The 21,184-nt window shown below is 39.4% G+C and overlaps 2 protein-coding genes and 1 non-coding gene across 20 annotated transcripts in view; 2 read left to right on the plus strand and 1 right to left on the minus strand.

Annotated features, from left to right (window-relative positions):
- The window catches only part of LOC120894275 (casein kinase I), a 76,018-nt gene that overhangs the window by 41,728 nt on the left and 13,106 nt on the right, over window positions 1-21,184 (plus strand). For 2 of the 18 annotated variants that reach the window (XM_040296761.1, XM_040296767.1), the window contains 8 exons: window positions 813-982; window positions 12,819-12,933; window positions 14,302-14,570; window positions 14,661-14,831; window positions 15,480-15,554; window positions 16,630-16,710; window positions 19,587-19,652; window positions 20,656-20,757. In XM_040296761.1, the coding sequence (XP_040152695.1) occupies window positions 813-982; window positions 12,819-12,933; window positions 14,302-14,570; window positions 14,661-14,831; window positions 15,480-15,554; window positions 16,630-16,710; window positions 19,587-19,652; window positions 20,656-20,757 (1,049 nt within the window). Of the gene's footprint in view, window positions 1-812; window positions 983-4,118; window positions 4,271-12,818; window positions 12,934-14,301; window positions 14,571-14,660; window positions 14,832-15,014; window positions 15,442-15,479; window positions 15,555-16,629; window positions 16,711-19,586; window positions 19,653-20,655; window positions 20,758-21,184 lie in introns of those variants that run through there. The other 16 variants (XM_040296762.1, XM_040296763.1, XM_040296764.1 and 13 more) reach the window with 16 other exon arrangements.
- Trnar-ucu lies at window positions 13,295-13,367 on the plus strand. The gene has a single exon. It is a non-coding gene; the product is annotated as a tRNA-Arg (tRNA).
- LOC120894280 lies at window positions 17,642-19,251 on the minus strand. Its single transcript, XM_040296783.1, has 3 exons — window positions 18,832-19,251; window positions 18,502-18,731; window positions 17,642-18,430 (listed from the first exon to the last, which is right to left on the minus strand). The coding sequence occupies exons 1-3, from the start codon at window positions 19,213-19,215 to the stop codon at window positions 17,986-17,988; spliced, it is 1,059 nt and encodes a 352-aa protein (XP_040152717.1). The 5' UTR covers window positions 19,216-19,251; the 3' UTR covers window positions 17,642-17,985.

Genomic DNA, 21,184 nt, shown 5'->3' on the forward strand with positions numbered 1-21,184 from the left:
TATTAACATTTATCTGTTACCCTGAAAGCATTTGAATTTATAGAAAACATGTATCAAACTAGTAAATCTTTCCTTGGTGTTTTGTACGGCTTCCTCCTGTAACATTTTCTATGCTTATTTTGAATGAAACTGAAAAAAATATTAAAAGTATAACTGAAATTATGATTGAAATCCAAAAATTAAAAGAAAATAACTGAAAAAAGAAAACAATCAATACCTGAATTATGTTTGTCCCTTTTCTCATCGGATGGTGTTATTTAGTTCATGCAATGTAAAAATAAAAAAATAAAAAAAATCCCTCACATAACCATCAATATTTTGCATCTTTCTCTTCTTCTTCCTCGCTGTTGTATTCATGGTCCTAGCTTGTGTTATTTATGGTTCTTCTGTTTTCAATCCTGCCATCAAAGTATAAGTAAATGTTTCCTTTCATTCTACGTAATTTATAGTTTTACTTTGGGAAAAATTATACCATTCTATAAATTTATTTCAAAATAAAAAATCACATCGCAAAATTGGAATGGTACTGATTGATAAGCTTGTGAGGAAATTTGTTTTAAAAGTTATTCGTTTTTAGAATAGTTCCAAAACACGTTGACCCTTTTCAGCAAAAGCTTTAAATCCTTTTCAATGCGCTTCTAATCATTTTCCTATTTCTATGTGCACTTTCAATTTATCGATTTTACCTTTTCTATTCTATATTCATGTATGTTTGCGTGCGCGCTCGCGGTTCTCTGCATCATCCATCTTCTTCTTTGCCCGCGCCCGTAAAACAATATGTGTAACACCCACTCTCCACGCCGACTAAACAGATACACAGTCCCCACCGGAAGGGATCCCGAGGGTGTATCACCTCGGCACGTGCGGAGGCCGGTACAATGCAATGGTACTGGAACTGTTGGGACCATCGTTAGAAGATCTTTTTACGTTATGTGGAAGGAAGTTTTCCTTGAAGACTGTACTGATGATTGCTAAGCAGCTAGTAAGTGTAGAATTTCTCGGCGGTCAGCCACTCTCATATCGGCTATCCTCTGCGATGTCATCCATCGACGTTGGTGTTAAAACTTTGTTTTCCCTGTACCTTTCCCTCTCAATTTACATCGTCATATTCGCTTGTCCACCATTTGTACTGCTGCAAGACTTTGCAGGAGTAAAGTGCTCCGACGCCGTTTTTGAGCTCCGTTCTGATCTGGATTGTCGTTTTCTACTCTCTAGCTTATCCTTTTATTTGTTAATTTACTCATTTAAAAAATCGCTATCATGTAAAGTGTGTTCTACCACCTAAAAGCTCTCATAACTTACATATCTATATAGCTTGCTCATTAAATTATCCCTTTTGCTAGACATAAAATGCAGTTTCACGTACGTTTCTTCAACTCATAAACATGAAAATTTGCTCTAAATGCTATTTAATTTTAATGCATTCAAGAGTAAACAAAAATTGTTCGACTAGACCTACAACTGTTTGACAATTGGTACAAAAATTTGAGACGCTTTAACGGTTTACACAATTAAGTTGCGTGACGAAAATAGCTTAGTTAGTTCATGTTAGTTATTAGCTACATTGCAGTATTTTTACCTCTCTCTTCAACAATAATGCTTACAACGCAAATCATTCCTCTGTAATATGCTTGGAGTGAAGCGCCGTTCGCTTTATTGTCTTATGGTTATTTTAGTTAAAATTAAATTTGTACATATTATCTATTTAAAAATTACTGTAATAGTATCGATAGTGCTAGTACATCGATGTGATAGTGCTACGATTATCGATAGTACATTGTTTTATCATTTTTACGTTTTGCGTCTTTGTATTTATTTATTAGTAATATTTACTTCTGTCGTTTTGGTTTCATTTCGTATCTCTTTTGTGTCATCATGGATTTTATGTAGTTGTTTTTGCTTTAGAGAACATTTTTCTGTTGTTTTTTTCAACATGCAACAACTATTAATTAAACCAAGATACTAAACAAAGTTGACTTTACTGACAGTGGTTTATAAATAAGCTTCATTACATTTGAATAATAACGTTGCTTGGTGCATAATAGCTTCTAATTTATATAACTGTTATGCAATTCTTGAAGCTTGTTGCTGTTGGTATATTTGTTTGTTTGTTTTTTTTTATTTATTTTGTGTTGTCTGTTGGTTGATTTGTTTGTTTTTTTTTTTGCAATGGAAGAGGGTTAAATTCTCATTTTTGTTTGTTTTGATTTCAATTATATATTCCTACCCGCTTGGATAGTTAATTATGTTTATTCTGTGATTGTTTTTATGTGTGCGTGAGTGTGTGTTCTTTTCTTTGTAAATTTAGTACCCATCGTAATCGGAATAAACTTAACTAAATATTGTTAAATTATCAACCATTTTGACAGCAGCATGTAGAAACCGACATGAATTCCTCTTAACAATTGGCTGGAATATTTCAAACAAAAAAATTAAAAGTCAACCAAGCCATATCGTGACTGATCCCTAATATCCGTACCCTCCATCCTACACAAAGATAAATACTAATTGCTCGATTCTATTGCAAATCGTGTAGTATATGTATGCGGGTTGAAACAAAAGCGAAGTAGTAGTAGTACTTAACCCCGATTCATTCACATTCATATTCTCTTCTTCCGTCTATTCCTTGTATGTTTCTATGTTTCTCAGCTCATGACATGTTTTCGAGTTAGCTAAAACTGAATCAATATCATCACAATCATTTAAAAAAACAAACTGTCCTTCTTGGGTTGATTATTGCCGGAGGTGCAAATATTCATTCATTATGCTCGACTCCCTTTTAATGTAGTGTCTGTACCACATTTAACTGGGTAACGACTTCATTCTAAGATACATCTGTTCTAACAAGGCTTGTAACTCTGCATCATGTTATATGACAGTTTGTATCTCCCACGACAGAAACAGTTACGCGGCATACAGCTCCTTTATCAATGCAATTGAATATATAATTATATGTTTATATCATTGTAAAACTTTTATACATAAGTTTTGATACAAAGATTCAGTCTGAAACAATTGTTTAGAAGAGTGTTTATGACAAACATAACATGTGGTAAATCATATTTACAGTTTTGCATCATGTTGGATTGTACACACGATTTTGTAAGACTAGTGGAACACATTCCTTCCCATAACGCAAAAGACTTCGACATCGCTTCAGTCTCTGCAAGAAGCAAGAAACGAAATTGTAAATGTGAAAGTAATTTTAAATTAAACGTACTTCGTACAAACGTTGGTCCCTTCAAGTTGTCTTCGTGAAGAATAAGTTAATACTGGATCGGCCGTAACTGTGAAAAACAAATAAACAAATTGATATTAACCTCGGTTGGTCGGTCAGATCCTTTTATTTGTCATTCACATTTCCAATTATTTTGGTTGTTTCCACCGGTCTAAGTTTTCGTTATAATTATCATTTTTCGTACGATTGTGTATTCATGCAACTAAGAAAACCGGATTATAATGCCATTCGGTTGGTTGTGTTCGATATAAGAAGTGTGTATCCTCATCCCTTTCTCTGTCTGTAGCCCGTTGAAGATCAACACGAACGATATTCGGACAATCTTTGTACAATTTACATAAAAATGCTTTAGTATCTCAAAAAAAAAAAAAACATACAATAAAGTAATATTCACTGTTTTTCTGTTCCGTTTTCCCCATTAAAACTGTTGTTCTCTTTGCTATTGTACTTTTGCATATTTTTCACTCGTTGTGCCCTTTTTCCTCTACGTTTTACGTCCTAAACTGTAATTAAATGCAAAATTATAAACATTCTATTTCGTAAAGTGACACGGCGATAAAAATGCAAACGAATTAAATTATTATGGTTATTTGTAAATTTTGTAAAACACACGAACAAACTATTACACATTTTTTGTACCAAACCGAATGTTAATGGTCTTTATCTCTCTCTATCTCTCTGTTTGCAATGTGCACACGCGTTATTTCTGTTTTTTCTCTCTCTATTTCTCTCTCTTTCTCTCTCGCTTCTGTCTGCACACGTTAACTGTGGACGCTCTTTCATCAATAATGCGTTCAATGTGCGTCTTCCCTGTCTGCATACTGTTGTACGGTTGGCCGACCGGCCTCAACCGACCACGACAAACTGTCGTCCCCACTAGCGGAAGGAATACCGGAGGTTTACTACTTCGGGCCCTGCGGCAAATACAATGCACTAGTAATGGAATTGCTCGGCCCGTCGCTCGAAGATCTGTTCGACTTGTGCGGTCGGCGATTCTCACTGAAGACAGTACTGATGATAGCAATACAATTAGTAAGTAACCTAAACACTAGATCGAGAGACCGATACGCATGTGTTGCTGTTATGGTGGCAAACAGTAATACCAAACCCTATCCCTCTTTTTCATCACGTATCCTTCTAAGTTGTTACGAAATTAATCTAAGAGAAATATCAAAGTTATGACTCCCTATTTGGCATTACCTACCTTTTCTCATTCTCTGTATCGTTTGCCACACAAGTTTCGTAGTTTCGTATACCATGAAGTTGTAGGTGCCCACTAGCATTCGTTTCTTTGTTCCAATTCTGTGCACATCACTCCTTTCCGAAACAAACACTTCTGAGCGGTACTAGCAAGTTTTGTTGAGTGTTCGTGGTGAAGTTTTAAGTTCTAAATTTATTGGTCGTGGTACATTCAATTCTTTAGTAGTGTCAGTCAAACTTGATTTGTAAAGATAATATTTGATATGGTTTTATTTGTGTTGTGTGTGTGTTGTTTGCACATTATTTTTTCCTCTTTTGTTTTTTCTTGAATTGTTGATTCTAATAAATATGCAAATTAGTTTCATATATTATCACACTGCAAATATCTACTACTCTAACTATAACTCGTACTACTTTTACTACTACTACTTCTACTACTACTACTTCTACTACTACTATTACTACTACTACTTCGCTTATCAACCGACATTCATAACGATGAAAGATTAAATTGTGCCAATTGAATTGCACATATGTTCAATCCTTGGGAGCGTCAAGCGTCTACCAAACCATAAAAGCACGTACTCCCTTCCTGGAGTCCATTTACACAAAGCTCAAGCTACATATTTTATATTTTGTACGGTGTATAATCAACCTTTAGGTCACGTATTTTCGAATTTCTGTTCTAGTTTAAGATGCAAAAATGTTGCGTGTTTGTGCAGCGTAAATATAATACCAATTTGTGTGTATGTGTGTACAGTGTCAACGAAATTTGCTTTCTAAGTCCCCTTCAACAAGAAGCATCATAGAATCAATGCTAGTAGTGCACCTTTATTATTGAGACCATAACCGCAGCAAAAGCAATTGTTATACATTTCGGGATATTGCCAACATCCTCTCATAAGCTTCAGATCGTCGTCTTTTGTCTTCAAAACTGTAAGCGAGTGGATACAATCTATCAAGTGTGTTCCATCAAGCAGGTTCGTCGTCGCAATGTGGTGTGCTGTGCACATAGACTCATCGCAGCTCATCTACCTAATTTTCTTTATCTCAGCAATTTTCCAATTGAAATTTTATTTTTGCCTTCTACGGATGCACGCTTTGCTTCACGTGAGCATGGATTTAGAACCGTGTTCGAGTTGATTTTCAGCCATCTTTTTATGTTATCACTGGTTGGAACTAACCGTTAGCGAGAGACAAAGGTCAAACAGTGGCCTTCCCGAGTAGTTAAAATAGAGTACGCAACTCGAATTCAACAGTAAGCGTTCCACTAATTCAATTACTTGTACAATAATTTGCGCCGTATACAATTTTCTGTTTTTTTTCTCATAAATTTTTAATGCCATATCGTCAAATAAATGTATGTATGCAGCGATTAGAAATAGTTAAATCAGCTACTGGCAAATAATGAACTTGGTATGTACATATCATTAATTTACCCTGTAATATGTTTAATATGTAAAAACGTAAAACATATAATCTGTGCCACTTTTAACTGAGGGTATTTTATTGAGTTTAGTAATTTGTTTGTTAATAATTACTACTAATTATTAGAAATTATTGTATTATGTTTGTAAATAATATTCTTTATCATTTGGTATGTTGGAATTATGCTGATACTGCTTACATAATTTCGTGCTCAAGCTTTTTATGTGACTTCTTGTGGCTTCAATGTGAACATACTTAAAACAGCAAGAAAATAGTGCCATCGCCAGCTGTTAAACGCTCGACATTTGCCACGTCGCTTAACTTCAAACTTTACAAAACGACCACGTACAACAATTCCAATGGTAACCATTACTAGCTGCCGTATGGAAAAACTGTAGCAAGTTGCGACGAGCTTGTTAGGTTTCTCTTTCTGGATACGATGGAACACACTTATTTGCATAAAATGTTTCACTGTACTACCTTTGCTTACATATCGGTAGACAAGCGAACGAATTTACAGTGGGGCGAACATACAATGTGTTGTAGGTAGTGAATATGCTCAAGGTTGTTGTAGAAGTAGCAAACTTGAGAAGAAGAAGAAGGTAGTTGTAGAAGTATCACTGCAGTTTTAAGTTCATGCCATCTACGCTGCAGATATTGCAACAATGATGATGGACAGGAATGGAATATAGCTTCGCCGCTCCATATTCTATCTCACACATACTTCGTTGCTCAGACAACACCTTATGATGTTGTAACCTGGTTTCGTGATTAATGCATACCGCCAAACATTATCATCACCACCTCAACAGTCAGCAGTTATCGATTTCAAAATAGCATCGCAAATTTTTAACTAAGCGAAATATACATGAGCTACATATGTACTCATGTACGCTACCCAGCTGCGCTAACATTGAATGTCAACACGTGCACAGTAATACGAAGGGTATGGCATGACGTTGAGGGTCTTTATGGGCCGCTAATCCTTTGGACTTTTCTGAACCTTTGTTGATTTATTGAGAAGTAGAAGGAAAGCCCTTTTTTAAAACACACATACATTCAGGTGCATGATGTAAGCGTTTGTACATACCAAATGCTTCTTGCCTACTTCGGAAATCACACGATGACGTTTCTGTGTCAGCAGCAGCATTGTCGGAGGAAAATCGAGGCTTTTCAGGTCATAGACACAGTGTCGCTGAAGGAAGCGAGTTTTTGTTCGTTTGTTTATTTCTCCTGTTTTTTTTGTTGCTCCACCTGCAGCAATGGAAAATGCGCTTACCTTTGTACTGTTGAATTGATTGAATGTCTGCCCAGAGGACAGGATGTTGTTGTGTCTGTGTATGTGTGGGTCTAGGTGTGGATACTCCGGGGTACATCGTGACAACACGTCGTGTCCTACCCAATGCAGATGTTTGTTAAATGTTGTTGTTGTTTCGGGAATAGAGTTGCAGTCAGGCGGGGGCATAGTCGTTAAACACAATGTTGTTGCACATGTGGGTGAGATATCTATTTAAATAAACGGACATACAAGGTGGCATGTTTAATGTGAAACTTAGAATCCCACATAGACCACAATCACACAAACGCTTACCTGTGCACCTCCCGGGTCGATACTGGCAATTGCATCATCGGCGAGGGAGGCAACACGGCACAACTACCCTTGACTTATTTTTACCGTCCGGACGGATTTACGCGAGGACAACGTTTAGGAGAGAAGGAAACAATATTTGCTGGTTATACATAACTCCCCTTCCTAGTCTTCCCTCAGATTGTCCGCCAAGAGAGTAAGAGAGGCATGGCGTAGCTATTTTGTCAGAATGGGTGAAGTGGTGGTTACGTTAAGTGAATTGATTTTTCATTGCCAGTGTCATTGTTTCCTCTGTTTCTGTTTGGTGTGTTGTGTTTTCCTTTTTTTTTTACGATGGAAACAAACCGATCGATATTTAAAAGCTACCCGCAGAACTGTTGCTTGCTGGAATCGAATTTATTGCACTTTGCAATAAAAAGGCTAAAATAGGCTGTGTGCGGCAATGTACATATGTCCTACCATGCAATGGTGCCCTATTTTTATACCACAACCAACAAAAATACTTTTAATTTAAGGTAGAAAAGTTCGTACCCTTATAGTTTTCATTTATTAAAGTTGAAGTTTTTTTTAAACAAGTCAATAACATAACTACCTATTACTAACTACGCAGAGTATTGTAGCTGTGAGCAGGTCTAAAGATAGCGCTTTTGCGTCAAGAAAATGATTGAAAATTAATATCTTCGTTTTTTATGACCTATCCTTAGGAGGAGTAGCCTTAAAGGTTTAGCTTTTTTGGTACCTTTTGCTTACTACTTACCTTGAATTAAAGCTTTGTGTACCTTTGTGTGTACCTTTTCTTCGTGTTGAAGCACTGTTCGGTACCTTTTGGATCGTTTTGAGAACATTTTCCAATTTTAATCAACCTTTTTCTCGGAAGGTGTGACGCTGGGATGATTTTTCAAGCATTTATGATACCCCTACTTTTTCGGAAGATCCTTCATTTCATTTAATCTTGAAGATTTTTAGGATTGTAAAAATTGAAACCGTGTTCTCCGCATACTACCTACCTAGGAATGAACGGCATCTTTGAGGTGTGAAGAACTAAAGGTGGAGAAGGGATTGATAAAAAATGTGTTACACAGTTCTTTTTTTTCAATTTTTATCACTGTGTCGCTCACTGTGTTTTTTTATTTCTATGCTCTGTCAAGCTTCTCCGAAAAGGATAAACAGTCCAAAACAAAAAAATATATTTTTAAATATTTCCTTTCCCCTGTGCTGGATTTTCATCTGAGCTTACCAACTTAACAAAATCCATAATTATTATTTTGATTTTACATCTTCTATTTCTGTGTAGACTCTTTCCGGCTACGGCTTGCAACACATCGATCGATTAAAATCCTCAAATGAATGTTTTCAGCTCTGGGGTGGATTTGAACCTGTTACCCGTGAATAACAAGCCACTAACACAAAAGCAAGCATATTTTTTACAACGGAAACACGTATGCCGACACACGTTTGAATGCGGCTAGACCGTAGCGACACTTTCCGGACGATGGAGCAGGTAGACTCTCCCATTTCCGTTAATCAACGGCCTTTACGCGCTGCCGTTCAGGTTTATCAAGGATTTAACTAACATGCAAAAGAAAATCAACTCACCGGATATGTTTTGCCTACTTGATATTTATGAAGGCGCGCGTGCTCGCCTGCCCTGTCCGCTCGCTCGGTTCCGTTGATTTTGCCAAAGCGCAGGAAATATTGATTGGAGAAAATGGAGATGAGAAGTGTTGTTCTATTACACATAGCACCAAGCGCGAGTATATGCCCTCAGGGGTTGCGCGCTACTATAACCACAGTCAGTCGCACAAATGAGATAGTGAGATAGCACAAATTCTGCTCACAAGTTCTTTAGCTTCCATTTCTTACGCAACCGAAACTCTGTTTGAAACAATAGGGCCGAGGAATGGAACGGACGCCGCAATGCCGGACAGAAAGAACGCTGTGGCGCTTCCGATAGCAACGACAGTGGGCGACATGATGGGAAGAGGTAGAACAGCAAACTTATCCCCTCTTGGGAGCATTATGTTGGCGATGAAGAGAAGTACACGATTAGAGTGTGATTCGGGGACGGAGTATGTGTGTATGTGTTGTGTTCGTGTGTGTCGATTGGTGCTAAATTTAGAATACAACTTAAACATATGGCTCGAAATGGCGGAAGGTGGGAGAGGGATGTGTGTGCGTAGGCGTTATGAAGATGCTCCGCTTTGCCAAACATAAAAAGCAGATGAAAACAGCAAGAGCAGGAGCAGCACGCTATTTCTGCTCAGTCACTCGCTGACGAAACAAATCACCTGCAAGCTACTCTTCCCTGCAGGCAGTCCGTCAGTCAGTCAGTCAGTCAGTCAGTCAGCCAGCCAGCCAGGCAGCCAGGCAGCCAGTCAGTCGGTGTCGTCTCCCTTAACCTCGCGGGGGATGATGAGTTTTGCTGCCGCCAACCTTCCGAACCTATCCTCTGATTCGAGCAAGAAGAATCATGTTAGGTTAGGGTCTTCTAGGATCTCGCCAGTAACTATCTGTTTCATCTGTCATTGTACGGTGGGGCTTTCACTCCTGCTCAGTGAATTGATGCTGTAAAACAGAAAAAAGTACACTGTGTTGAAATGGATAATTGCTCTCAACGGTTCTTCAATTGATCGTATTTCTATTTGAATATACTAATCAACCTATGTTGTTGTCTTAAACTCAATTAGCTATTTTGATAATATATTCTATTTAAAGTTATTATTACTTTCAAAACCCATACAAATGAAAGTACACCTACCTTCCTACCTGACTACCTACACTCTCAGATCCCATTTTCCATTTGCATACTCTCATTGTGGGCAGCTGGCAAACTCACAACGATTTCAAAATTTGTCCAAAATTCTCCCTTTCTCCGTTTTCTGGCACACGAAACAACAATTAACACACAATTAGTAGAAGGTTAACATTTAATGTCATCACCAGATTTCTTCAACCCGCCAAGCATTCAGCTGGAGCGACGGGAACTTTTACTCCCATTTTATTTCATGCTGGGAGTATTTTGCTGCTAAGCAGTAGGTCTCGCTGTAAAACTGCATTCAAATGGTTTATTAAGTCATTGAGGATCGCGTCATTGTCGTTTGGCGGGAGGCATGGTAAGGTGTTGTTGCTTGCTTTGTGGGAAAGTTGCGCTGCAGGTGCTTTAGCGTGCATTGGTCCAAGGTTGATCGCTGGTAAACGTTTCAACCACAAACAGAATGTGTTCAGATTAGCATCTAAATGCAAACAAACATGCTAGTGGTGTTTTAAAAATGCATTTTCACCTAGGGAATAATTATTCGCTTTAGCTAAAGAGGAAAGCATTTGTGTATATGGGCGTGTGTGTGTGTGTGTTTATATTTTGTTTATAATATGTTGTGGCAATTTCGAGCTTTCAACTTGTTGTTTGGCTTCCCAAACCAGCATCATCTACTCTGTTCTTTAATTTTTTGGCTTCACATTTCCTTCAACCCCCAGCAAAGGCTTATGCTCTCGTTAGTACTTGTTAAACTACATCGAGGGGGGCTCATTGTTGTCCCTTAATTCGCACCTCATTGTAAGCAGCAATTAATCGTTCCCTTGTATCTCATTTCTCTTGGAGAGAGTACTGTTACCACCACCACATGGCATAGATGCTCTGATCCTGATTCCGGAGCTTCCAATAAAAGCTTCACTATTTTGCTCTGCTCTGTTAGTAATGCGTCTTACCTTTGCGCAAAGGGTTGCTTCTTTCAACAGGAAACCATCGGTTTTTTTTTTTTACCGAAAGCTTGTGCGAGAATCCTGTTTGCCGAACTGATTGAGAGATGGCTTGTTAAGGGTAGCGTCTATTTGTCACCTTCCTACGCTCGTTCGCTCATCCGCTACAAAAATAGCATTATAGCAACAGCGGTGACCGCTACACCCACTGATGTAGCGTGTGTGGCTGGTAGTACACACGTAGCACTCAGTCCTGATTTGGATGCAGACAGGATAATTGAGTGTTTACGCGACACCTGGCCACCATGACACCACAGTTTTATCCTTCGATCCATGATAAAAGAGATAGCTTGAGGAGGAGGAGGAGGACTGTGTGTGTGGGGGGGTCTCATGAAAAGGAGGTGCTAAAAAGGGATTTGCTTAAAGGCGATGCTTGTGTTGGCGATGCTAACGGTGGCAAGAGCAGCACCCGAAACGAAAGTAATGTTAGTCTTGTGGGCATGTTGAGTTGAGAACTGAGATTAATGGGGACCTGTTTATCTTAGCTGAATTACGTTAATGGATAGCGCTCGACGAGTCCTTGGGATATCTTGAGTTTAACGATGTGATGATTCGTTGGCGAATGCTAAAATGAATGAAAGCTTATGTTAAACTTTAATCATTCAGTGCCATAATTTACATTTGTTTAAACAGTCGTGGTTTAATGTAAGTGTAGAATAACTTGAAAATAAAAATGCCTGCAACCAACTGCTTGGAAGTAAAGTTTTTTTTATGTTACGATTTTTGCAGACTGCGCAGGTGAAACATTATTAAATAAATTAATTAATTCATGTTGCGAAAACCTATTTGGTTTCTACAAAAATTATTATTTTTTTATAATAGAGCGTCTTCCCCTTTTAAACAGTAAGACCGGAGCCGTTCTTTCTTCTTTTAAAAAGAGATGTCCTTCATGGATCAATGGCCATAAGTTTCTGTACGATCAATATCCTACATTAAATCCTAAAACAATTAATGTACGATTTTTATAGCAAAATGAAAGGGGAAGCGTTAACATTTCATCACATTCAATATGCACGTCATAAAAAAACATGATGTTTTGTTTAACAATTATTTGGTTTTGTTTTACAAAATAAGTCAATATATATCTTCCCTATTTTTAAGTAGCTTATGACATATATTCACGCAAAATCATAAAATTATGTAAAAACAGCATTTGCCATGAGCTAGTAGCCTGACATACTTACCTAACTAACTGACTGACCGACTACGACACCCATACTTAACAAAGAACTTTGAAAATGGAAGCAGACATACACACAGAAAGAACACAGCTTTCAAGTCAACAGTTATTGCAGAAAGTAAGGTTTTCAGATCTGAATGGAGAGCAAAACAAATAAAAAAGGATACAGAGAGTGGGAAACAGTGTTAACATTTTGTCTTTTAACAAGTATTTTGACAAGGATTTTGATGATGAAAAAGAGAGGTTTGTGGAAACAAAAATTTACACCAGCCACCGTATGGAGATTTAACAGCAGAGCATGTTAGCATAAATATAAAAAGATACTAATTCATTTTTTCTACTCTTTTCTTCCCTTCCTAAACCGATGCACGTCAATGTTCACGGATGGCATTATCACGTTTGTTCGCTGATCAATTTCTATTCCACAGCTCCATAGGATCGAGTATGTGCATAGTCGTCATTTAATTTATAGAGATGTAAAACCAGAAAATTTTCTAATCGGTAGAAATTCAAATAAACGTGATAAAATTATACATATAATAGGTAAGTATGATATTAGTAATTTTCAGTGTGTATTATGCTTTGATAATATTTTAATTTTCCCGTTTTCCTAAATAAACAACCATTTTCCTACTATTGCGTAGAAGCGAGGCAGATAGCAAATGAACGCTTTTGCTTGATGAGAAAGATAAATTTCGTGAGCGCTGCACGATGAACAATCCGCTCGCGTATGGTGAGCTGGAGCGTTACGCGTGAGAAGAACATTTTCATTCAACTCACGCCGAACGTGCTGTTCATCCGGTGTAGATTCATTCGGCTGGACGAGTGAAGCGTTTCGTGTAGTTGTTGTGCATCCGAACGGCGTGTAGAATCTGTTCGGGTGTTAGCGGTCGGATGGCAGTGTGTCCCTTTGGCGCAGCGGATAGCGCGTTGGACTTCTAATCCAAAGGTCGTGGGTTCGATCCCCACAAGGGATGACGGTTGCGTTCTTCATGAGAGCGTGCGCATATCTTTTTATGGATAAAACACTTTTTTAAGATTAATGGATCACCCTTTTTTCTTTCTTTGGTATAACTATTTTATTTTTACTATATTTACATAATTATTTATTGTACAATCATGCATTTTTTTTAATAATTCAATAATACTAAATCCTTATTTTCATTCTTGTTACTTTTTCATTCTTATTTCTACAAATATACGGTCGATTGTAATCACGATAAAGTTTATCCACGTAATGATACGTGAATTGCTATTCTTATTTGAGTACGTTCGTTAACTCTAAGCAGACAGCAATGGATGTTATTTACATAATGACACGTGAGACTTGCTGCATATGTTTTAGAAGCGTGGCATTGGACTTCACCTACCTTGCAATGCTACCTCTTCCTTCCCTGTAGCAGATGTTGAGTCGCCCCAAGTAGAAATTTTTAACTCGCCTGCGAATTGTATCCAACCGTGAAAAATTATTTTTAATTTTTCAACCGCCCGCCTGTTCATGTGGCTGGCCCCCTGCTCATGTATCTAGCAGGCACGAGGACGTTGGTAGGAAATCAGATGATGGTGGTTGAATTTTTATAAGAGTGTTTGCTGTCCGCGGTACATTATAAGCGTCAGGAATCATTTTTTATTATTATTATAGATTGTTTCAATGAAAAAGATGAATGAAGCACCCATGGCAATGCTGCTGTCCGAATGGATGAGATTTGCTTTGTTACATGATTTTGAATCAGTTACAAACAAAGAGTTGTCACTATTAGTTTGCCATCTTTGATGATATACTATAAGATAAACTGTGTATACATAGCAGCAATAGAGAAATGGTTGTTTGAGCGATCTGAATATCTATATCGTATTGTCTGAGCTAAGCATTAATTCACGCATGCTTTCACAATGTACTTTCATTCACAGATTTTGGTCTCGCCAAAGAGTATATTGACTTAGATACGAATAAACACATACCATATCGAGAGCATAAATCGCTGACGGGTACGGCGCGGTATATGTCGATCAATACGCATATGGGTAAAGAACAATCCAGACGTGATGATCTAGAGGCACTAGGCCACATGTTCATGTATTTCCTAAGAGGTTCACTGCCATGGCAAGGTCTTAAAGCGGACACACTCAAAGAGCGATACCAAAAAATTGGTGATACGAAGCGAGCGACACCGATCGATGTAAGTTTGATTTCCAATCAATTACGAACATCTTTTTTAAAGCATCTAGCAAATATTAAAACGCTTTCCCCATTCGCTTACTGTTTGTAGGTACTCTGCGATGGTCATCCCGAGGAGTTCGCCAAATATCTGCGCTACGTGCGGCGGCTAGACTTCTTCGAGACGCCCGATTACGATCATCTGAGACGGCTGTTTCAGGATCTGTTCTACTTCAAAGGTTACGTCGACGATGGTGAATTCGATTGGACCGGAAAGACGATGGTACGTAGCCTATGGACAGATACATTGGGACAGTATGATGGCGGCACACGGCAAAATGGAGGGATGAGAAACAGGGCATCGGAACCTGGCCATGGTCTATGTTCCGATTTGTTTGCGTTTGGATATCAACGTTCTGTTACAGTGCGTTACTCTATTTCATGTTTTGCCATCATTTTACCTTAGAGACCACACCGTTTGCTGATTTACAGAGGCAGAAAATGAACGCTGCATTACGTCGATTCAAGAAGCGAGTCCAAATTTAGTTCAAGTGGTAGTGTGAATGTGCTGTGTGCCTCCGAACGTTACGCGTAAATGATGGTGAAATTGAGTCTGGTGTCCGAAGACAAACACCTCATGCGAAATTGTTCGAACAAATCACAATTCCATCGTTTCTACTTTTGACACATTCAGGCTCAAACGCAGAAATTATTAGTGTCGTTTCGACCAAAGTAATGATTTGTGGAACGCCCATCCAAAATTAGCTGTGGAATAAAATGTTCCGATATGAGGATTTTTGTTTCAGTCCCATGTAATACCATTCTCTCTTTTGCTTAACATCGTTTTTACAACCTTTTTAATCAACTGTACCTGCTCACTGTTTTCCATCGGTTGAACGACACGGCACTTGAAATGATGGGATGTGTAAAGCCTTCAAATTTTCACGTTCTGCGGCAGCTACGTAATGCGCCACCGTCGCACATCGTGAAAACAAAATCAGCGAAGGTGTGTTTTGATGTCGGGCGCCTTATGGTGCGGTCTGTCCGGACCAGCGCGCCCGGTAGGCTTGGAAGTAACGATTGAAAGCACTTTGCTGTAAAGATATGAATTGATGTCCTACTTAAATCCGATTAGTAAAAGTCGTAAAGAATGTTTAAATTTGTTTTATTGTCCCGTCGAGAAACACTGTTTTGGTAGTTTGCGTGCTCGTCGTAGCAAATTTCCAAAATAGGCTTATGTAACGTAGTACTGCGTGTAAGTAAGTAGGGCCTATTCATCATCAGCCTTTGAGAATTTCGAATCATTATCAAAAACATTTAATAAACTTCGCCAATATAGAAACAACGCTATGCAATCACAACCCTAGGTTGATCGGATGTTGAACATAATATTATGTATCGGTTTTAGCATGGAGCGCTTTCCATATGAAACTTAACATGATTCATAAAGCGTTGCATAAATGTGTACGAGGACTGGCGGAAATGATAGGAATCGTTAATTGGATTGGCTGGTCGTGAGTGGTTCGAATTGTGCCGCGTTTCAGTAAAGCTCTCTCTCTCCCCCGGTCAAAGGAAATTTCAAAGATTAAACTATTTTACAATATTCCTGGTTGGCGACTACCGATTGAAAATGTCATTTGTTATGTTTGGTTGCGTAAAACATAAAGGGACACACGCACGGGGATATCGTGTATTGCTTTTGGTTATGCATTGCATAAGACTGCCGTTTTTAACAAAGTGTTTCCAAGCAAGAGACTCAGATTAGCGAAGCTTAAAACGTTGTTATATAACTATAGTGGTATCATATTCAACACGCGCTTTATTGATTTTGTAAAAGTAGTATTTATTGTATGTTATGAAAAAAAAAACTGATTTGTGTTGTATCGCTATATTGTGTTTTATCCACGGTTTTGGTCTGACAGAGCACTCAGTTAAACTATTTAGATTTACCCATTCGCTCGAACTGTCCATGGTAATACACGGTCCCATAAAATAGCAGTGAATGTAGCATTCCTGTAAACTGTGTAAGCACTGTATGTAAACTGTTTGGTCTTATGTTTTACCTTTTATCCCTCCAACAGTCAACGCCCGTCGGTTCGCTACAGACCGGTCACGAAGTCGTGGTGTCGCCAAACCGAGAAAGACATACACCAGCAAACAAGGTAAGGATGTGACTGAACTGTGCATTAACCATTGCTTCTTTAGGAATGTTTCCTCTCTGTTATGCGTTAAAGTTTGAGAAATTGTTCCCCCAACGACATGTCGGTAACACACCCAAAGATTGTCTTCTACTCTTCCGTCTTTCATGTTCGCCCAGCCTCAACATAAGAATGAGCACATTAAAACTTGCAAAACGACGTTTCAAAGCTTGTACAACCTACATCATATCTGTGTTTTGAGCAAACCCATTATTAATAACAAAACGAAACACTCGAACGTTTAACATCCTTTGTGTGTGAGCGATTTGTTTGCTCTGTCATCTAACCAATTGAGCATCCAATCAAAACCAGCACACCAACGCCGATTCACTTTAAACAAAAAATGTCTTCTCTACATTCCGTTCACAACTAACTTTTGTAATCACCATTCATCAACTACGGAAAATCATTCTCTCCGGGTTGACTAAAACAAGTGTTTGTTAATTGCAACGTGAATGACGATACTCGTAATAAGCACTACTACCAGCAGTTAATCTATTGAATAGAAATATGGCAATAATTAAATCATCTCCTAATCTGTGTGCGTGTTATGTATGTGTGCGTGTGTCTGTGTGTTGTGTCTCGTATGTGGTTCGAACTATTTGCATCATAAGAAGCCACGATGAATGCTCTCAAGAACTGACTTTTTTCTACATTCTTGTGGATTCGTCCTTTTGTCGCGAAAAAAAACATCAATATGTTTGAATACAACTTCTTTTTCCCTCTTGTGCAGCGTGTGTGCTAAGTCGTGTCAATTCAACATACACAATTAATTTTGCCTTGGTAGTTCGAGTTGATGATTTTTAGCATCAAACACATGTAAAAATTCAATGTAAAACATGCACAGCGTGCCAACACTACCATCACTGAACCAAATGACACGCAAAACAAACACTTGAACTTGCTGTTTGATTGTATTTAGTCTTTGTATCATTTCTCTACACAATATTGAGCAGTTGTTGTCTTAACGTCTGCCCGAAGGACAATATGATTTGGCGTATGTTTTTATCGTTTTTTGTTTGACTTTGCTTTGGTTTTTTTTTGTTCGAAACACATTCACTTCAATGTCCTATCCTTCATCCTCCGAATGTCCATGATTTTTCCTTGAAAGGTGCAACGACACATTTTTGGATCCCAATAGCTGTGTGTGTGTGATTAGCAATTGCCGGAATTGCTCACGCGATCGATTGTAAAGTCCCTATATATGAGGTACAACATTATGGAAATTAATCGTACCTGTCAGTTGGTAGTAGGATTAGACCATCGGGATTTGGACATTTCGATGAACCCTAGCTTTGTAAACAGTGTTCTAGAAGCTGTGTTTGCATCCAGAATGTATGCGATAACCTCGGAGTCGCCGGCGTTAACGTCTTCGTCTTCCAGAGCCTCTGTCCACCTTGTCACCCAGGCCTTAACCAGCACCGACGCTAGACCGCGCTGTCGATGGGCTGGTTGGATGTAGAGATGGGCCAGCGCACCGTACTCGTTCGTCAGTATCCATCCAGCGAGATGCTTCTTTTGTCCTTCGCCTGCTTGCATACGCTCTGTCAACGCGAGTCCACCGTTCAGTCGAAACAGTGAGCAGTAGTATTCCTCCGAACCTGCAAATCGATGAGGCCAGGTGGCGTTAACTTCAGCAGCGTGTGACTCATCCAACGCTAGCATCTCGTAACCATCCGGAACGCTGAGTATATTAAAAGGAGAAGCGGAAATGTAGCTTTGTGTGATAACGCATCTCTAACATCGCTTACATACCTGACGTTCATTGCCTTAGCTGTCTCTCGGGGCAGTCGAAAGAATGTCGAGTTGCGGAACATTAAATGGGGTGCATTTTGCTGCAGCACACTCTGTACCATTGGATAGTGGTCCAGCGCAACACAGCTGAATGCGGGGTCGCTCTTCCAGTTGATGTAGGCCGTCTTCTCGAGCGCATGTTTCAATGGTGACAGATCATCGCGCTGAGTCCAGAACACTACTGTCGGACACTGTTCGCGTTCAGTTGGGTTACACCGCAAAGGACATCTCATTATATCAATGACATTTTTATCTTCGCAGAAAGAATGGAAGGACTGTTGCGTATCTTACCTTTTCTGCTTCAGTAATTGCCACAAACGTTCCCAAAGCTGTCAGCTCCTCCCGATCGGATGTCGCCAGCGTGAAGAATCGTTTCCATACTATAGCCGAAACGGTCCATGCTTTCGTGGAGCTTTGGCGAATCTTTTCACACCACCGAAGATGCGTATCGATGAAGAGAAACGGCGCCAATGTGCCAGGTAGACCGCGACAGTAGCATTCGCGCAACAAGCTTATCTCGTCCTCGCGCAAACAGCGCAGGGGATCAGGTGACATTAGTGCTGTGGATTGATGGTGTGCTTCCATTCCGGTGTCGTGCGTTGGACTGGACAGCGACTGTTCATTGAAGTGGTCAACCGAGTACTGAATCGCGTGACCCATTATCAACACAAACATTCACACAATTCTCTCGTTTGTTCAGTCGAGAGTACTTTTTTTTAGATGCTGGAGAGCATAGACGATTACTTCGAAGCACACGTACATCTTATCATTGTCGTTTTATGTGTGTGTGTAGGATCATCTTGAGAGTGTTCGTAATATGTTCCTGTTTTAGTAATCGCCAATGAATGCACTAGTGTGTTTGCAAATGCTCAATATATTTGCCTTTTTTGAATGCTTCTCGTCGTTGTATTGTTTCGTCGCGATTGTCATCGCCTTTTTTATACTTCTTTAAATGGATTCAATGTAGACATCACACGATCAATTTATATTGTGCAATGAAACCCAACAACAACAAAAAGACACTACTTGATTTCGTTTCTCTGCAGGAAGGTGCTGACTTCTTCAGCTACTACGACGAGGAGCTGAACGACGAGACAATTCAGATAGCAGAGGTTTGGAACTATGTTTTTCCATCGATTCCACTAGCGTTGCTCCTGCGGAGCGCGAACATCTACAAAACTGTCTATTTTAAGGCTTCGTTTAGATACGTTCTGCTAAAATGTTGCGAGATTCTCACATGTTCCGCCATTCCTATTCACCAATTGTCGGTCCTGTAGTGTGTCCTGGTATATTCATTGTCTCTAGCACTTGTCCCCTATACAGGTGTGCTCGTTCTATCACTTCAAGTTAGTAGTGTGCGTGTTGTCCTATGATGGTTCCATCCCGTTGTTGCGTCGCAAAGGTATGGCAATGGGCCGCTCGGAACGGCGTTCATCATTAGTGATCGGTATAATGCTCTAGCGGATAACGCGAGCTTACGAAATCTTAACATAGATGGCGCTATCACAATATCGATTGAATAGTCCATGTAGCGCTACAAAGATGGCTTGTTTTAGTAACCTGCTTTTAATCGATGATTGTTCCGCCAGAATTAATCCACCCCACGCATCACCTTCACCTTGTACTCGTTTGTTTACTTCAAAACAAACTCCGTATCTAGTCGTTGTACTACCTGCATTTGGGGTGGTTTGCGTGTGAATTGAAATAGGATTAATCCGATCCCTGTGCAATCATCGCATCGTGTTTTGACTCTCCGTTCGATCCAATCTCATTTTTCTAAAATAATTATACATTGCACTATTTTTGTAGTGTTCTCGTTCATTCAACTTAGCAGACTTATCCTACATTACGCTACGAATCTAGTGGCTCAAACCCCGCGGACATTTATTCACGAACTTCGTTCCAATTTTTCTTTCTTCCTTCTCTTTATCTCTCGCCTTAAACAAACACACGTGCTTGACTCAATGGGGGAAAAACAAAAATCCATTGCCGTGTGATCGATTTTTTCGATCGACTTTACGCATCTGTGCGCGATGCTCATGTATCGTCACCTGGTGCGACACTCTTCATCAACCGAAACTTCCATCACCCATCGCCCGCGTGTATCGAAAATAGCAGACGAATTCAAAAGGAGGTGTCGCAGCCTGGCCGGACGTGCCCAAGCAGACTGGAACGCTGGGAAACCTTACGCCGGCTGACCGACATGGCTCAGTGCAGGTATGTGTTTGTTTTACAACATGCGTCTCTTCCCCCTTTAGACCTTTCCCAAAAATCCGCCACTACCACACCCTTCGGCCTTCCCTATCAAAAGCAACCCTCACCTCCCAGCCCACCATTTCGTTCGTTTGTTGCCCACCATCCCTGGTACCCTTTCGCTCTAAGATTAAGATTAAAATTGTCTTCATGTCTGTGTGTGTGTGTTTCTGTGTTTCTTCTTCATTCCCTTCCTTTCTTCTTCGTATCATTGTGTTGTGTCGTTGTGGTTCCTTTACTCATGGCTTGGTTCTACTAGCCTCTATCTAGTGTGTTTGCCTTTAGTGTCTAGTGTCTCTGAAACCCTTTTTAGTGAACGTGCTGTTCCCTCCTCAGTAGTATCCCTGTTGAATGTAGTTCTACTCCAACTGGTGGAAAACAGCTGCATTAC

The sequence above is a fragment of the Anopheles arabiensis genome, chromosome 2, assembly GCF_016920715.1.
Source record: "Anopheles arabiensis isolate DONGOLA chromosome 2, AaraD3, whole genome shotgun sequence".
Lineage (NCBI taxonomy): Eukaryota > Metazoa > Arthropoda > Insecta > Diptera > Culicidae > Anopheles > Anopheles arabiensis.

Coding starts and splice junctions, on each gene's coding strand:
- LOC120894280 (XM_040296783.1), bottom strand. CDS start 19,215: ATGTTTGTGTTGATAATGGGTCACGCGATTCAGTACTCGGTTGACCAC. Junction 18,732..18,831: donor CAATTACTGAAGCAGAAAAG/GTAAGATACGCA, acceptor GAACGCGAACAG/TGTCCGACAGTAGTGTTCTG. Junction 18,431..18,501: donor GCTAAGGCAATGAACGTCAG/GTATGTAAGCGA, acceptor TAATATACTCAG/CGTTCCGGATGGTTACGAGA.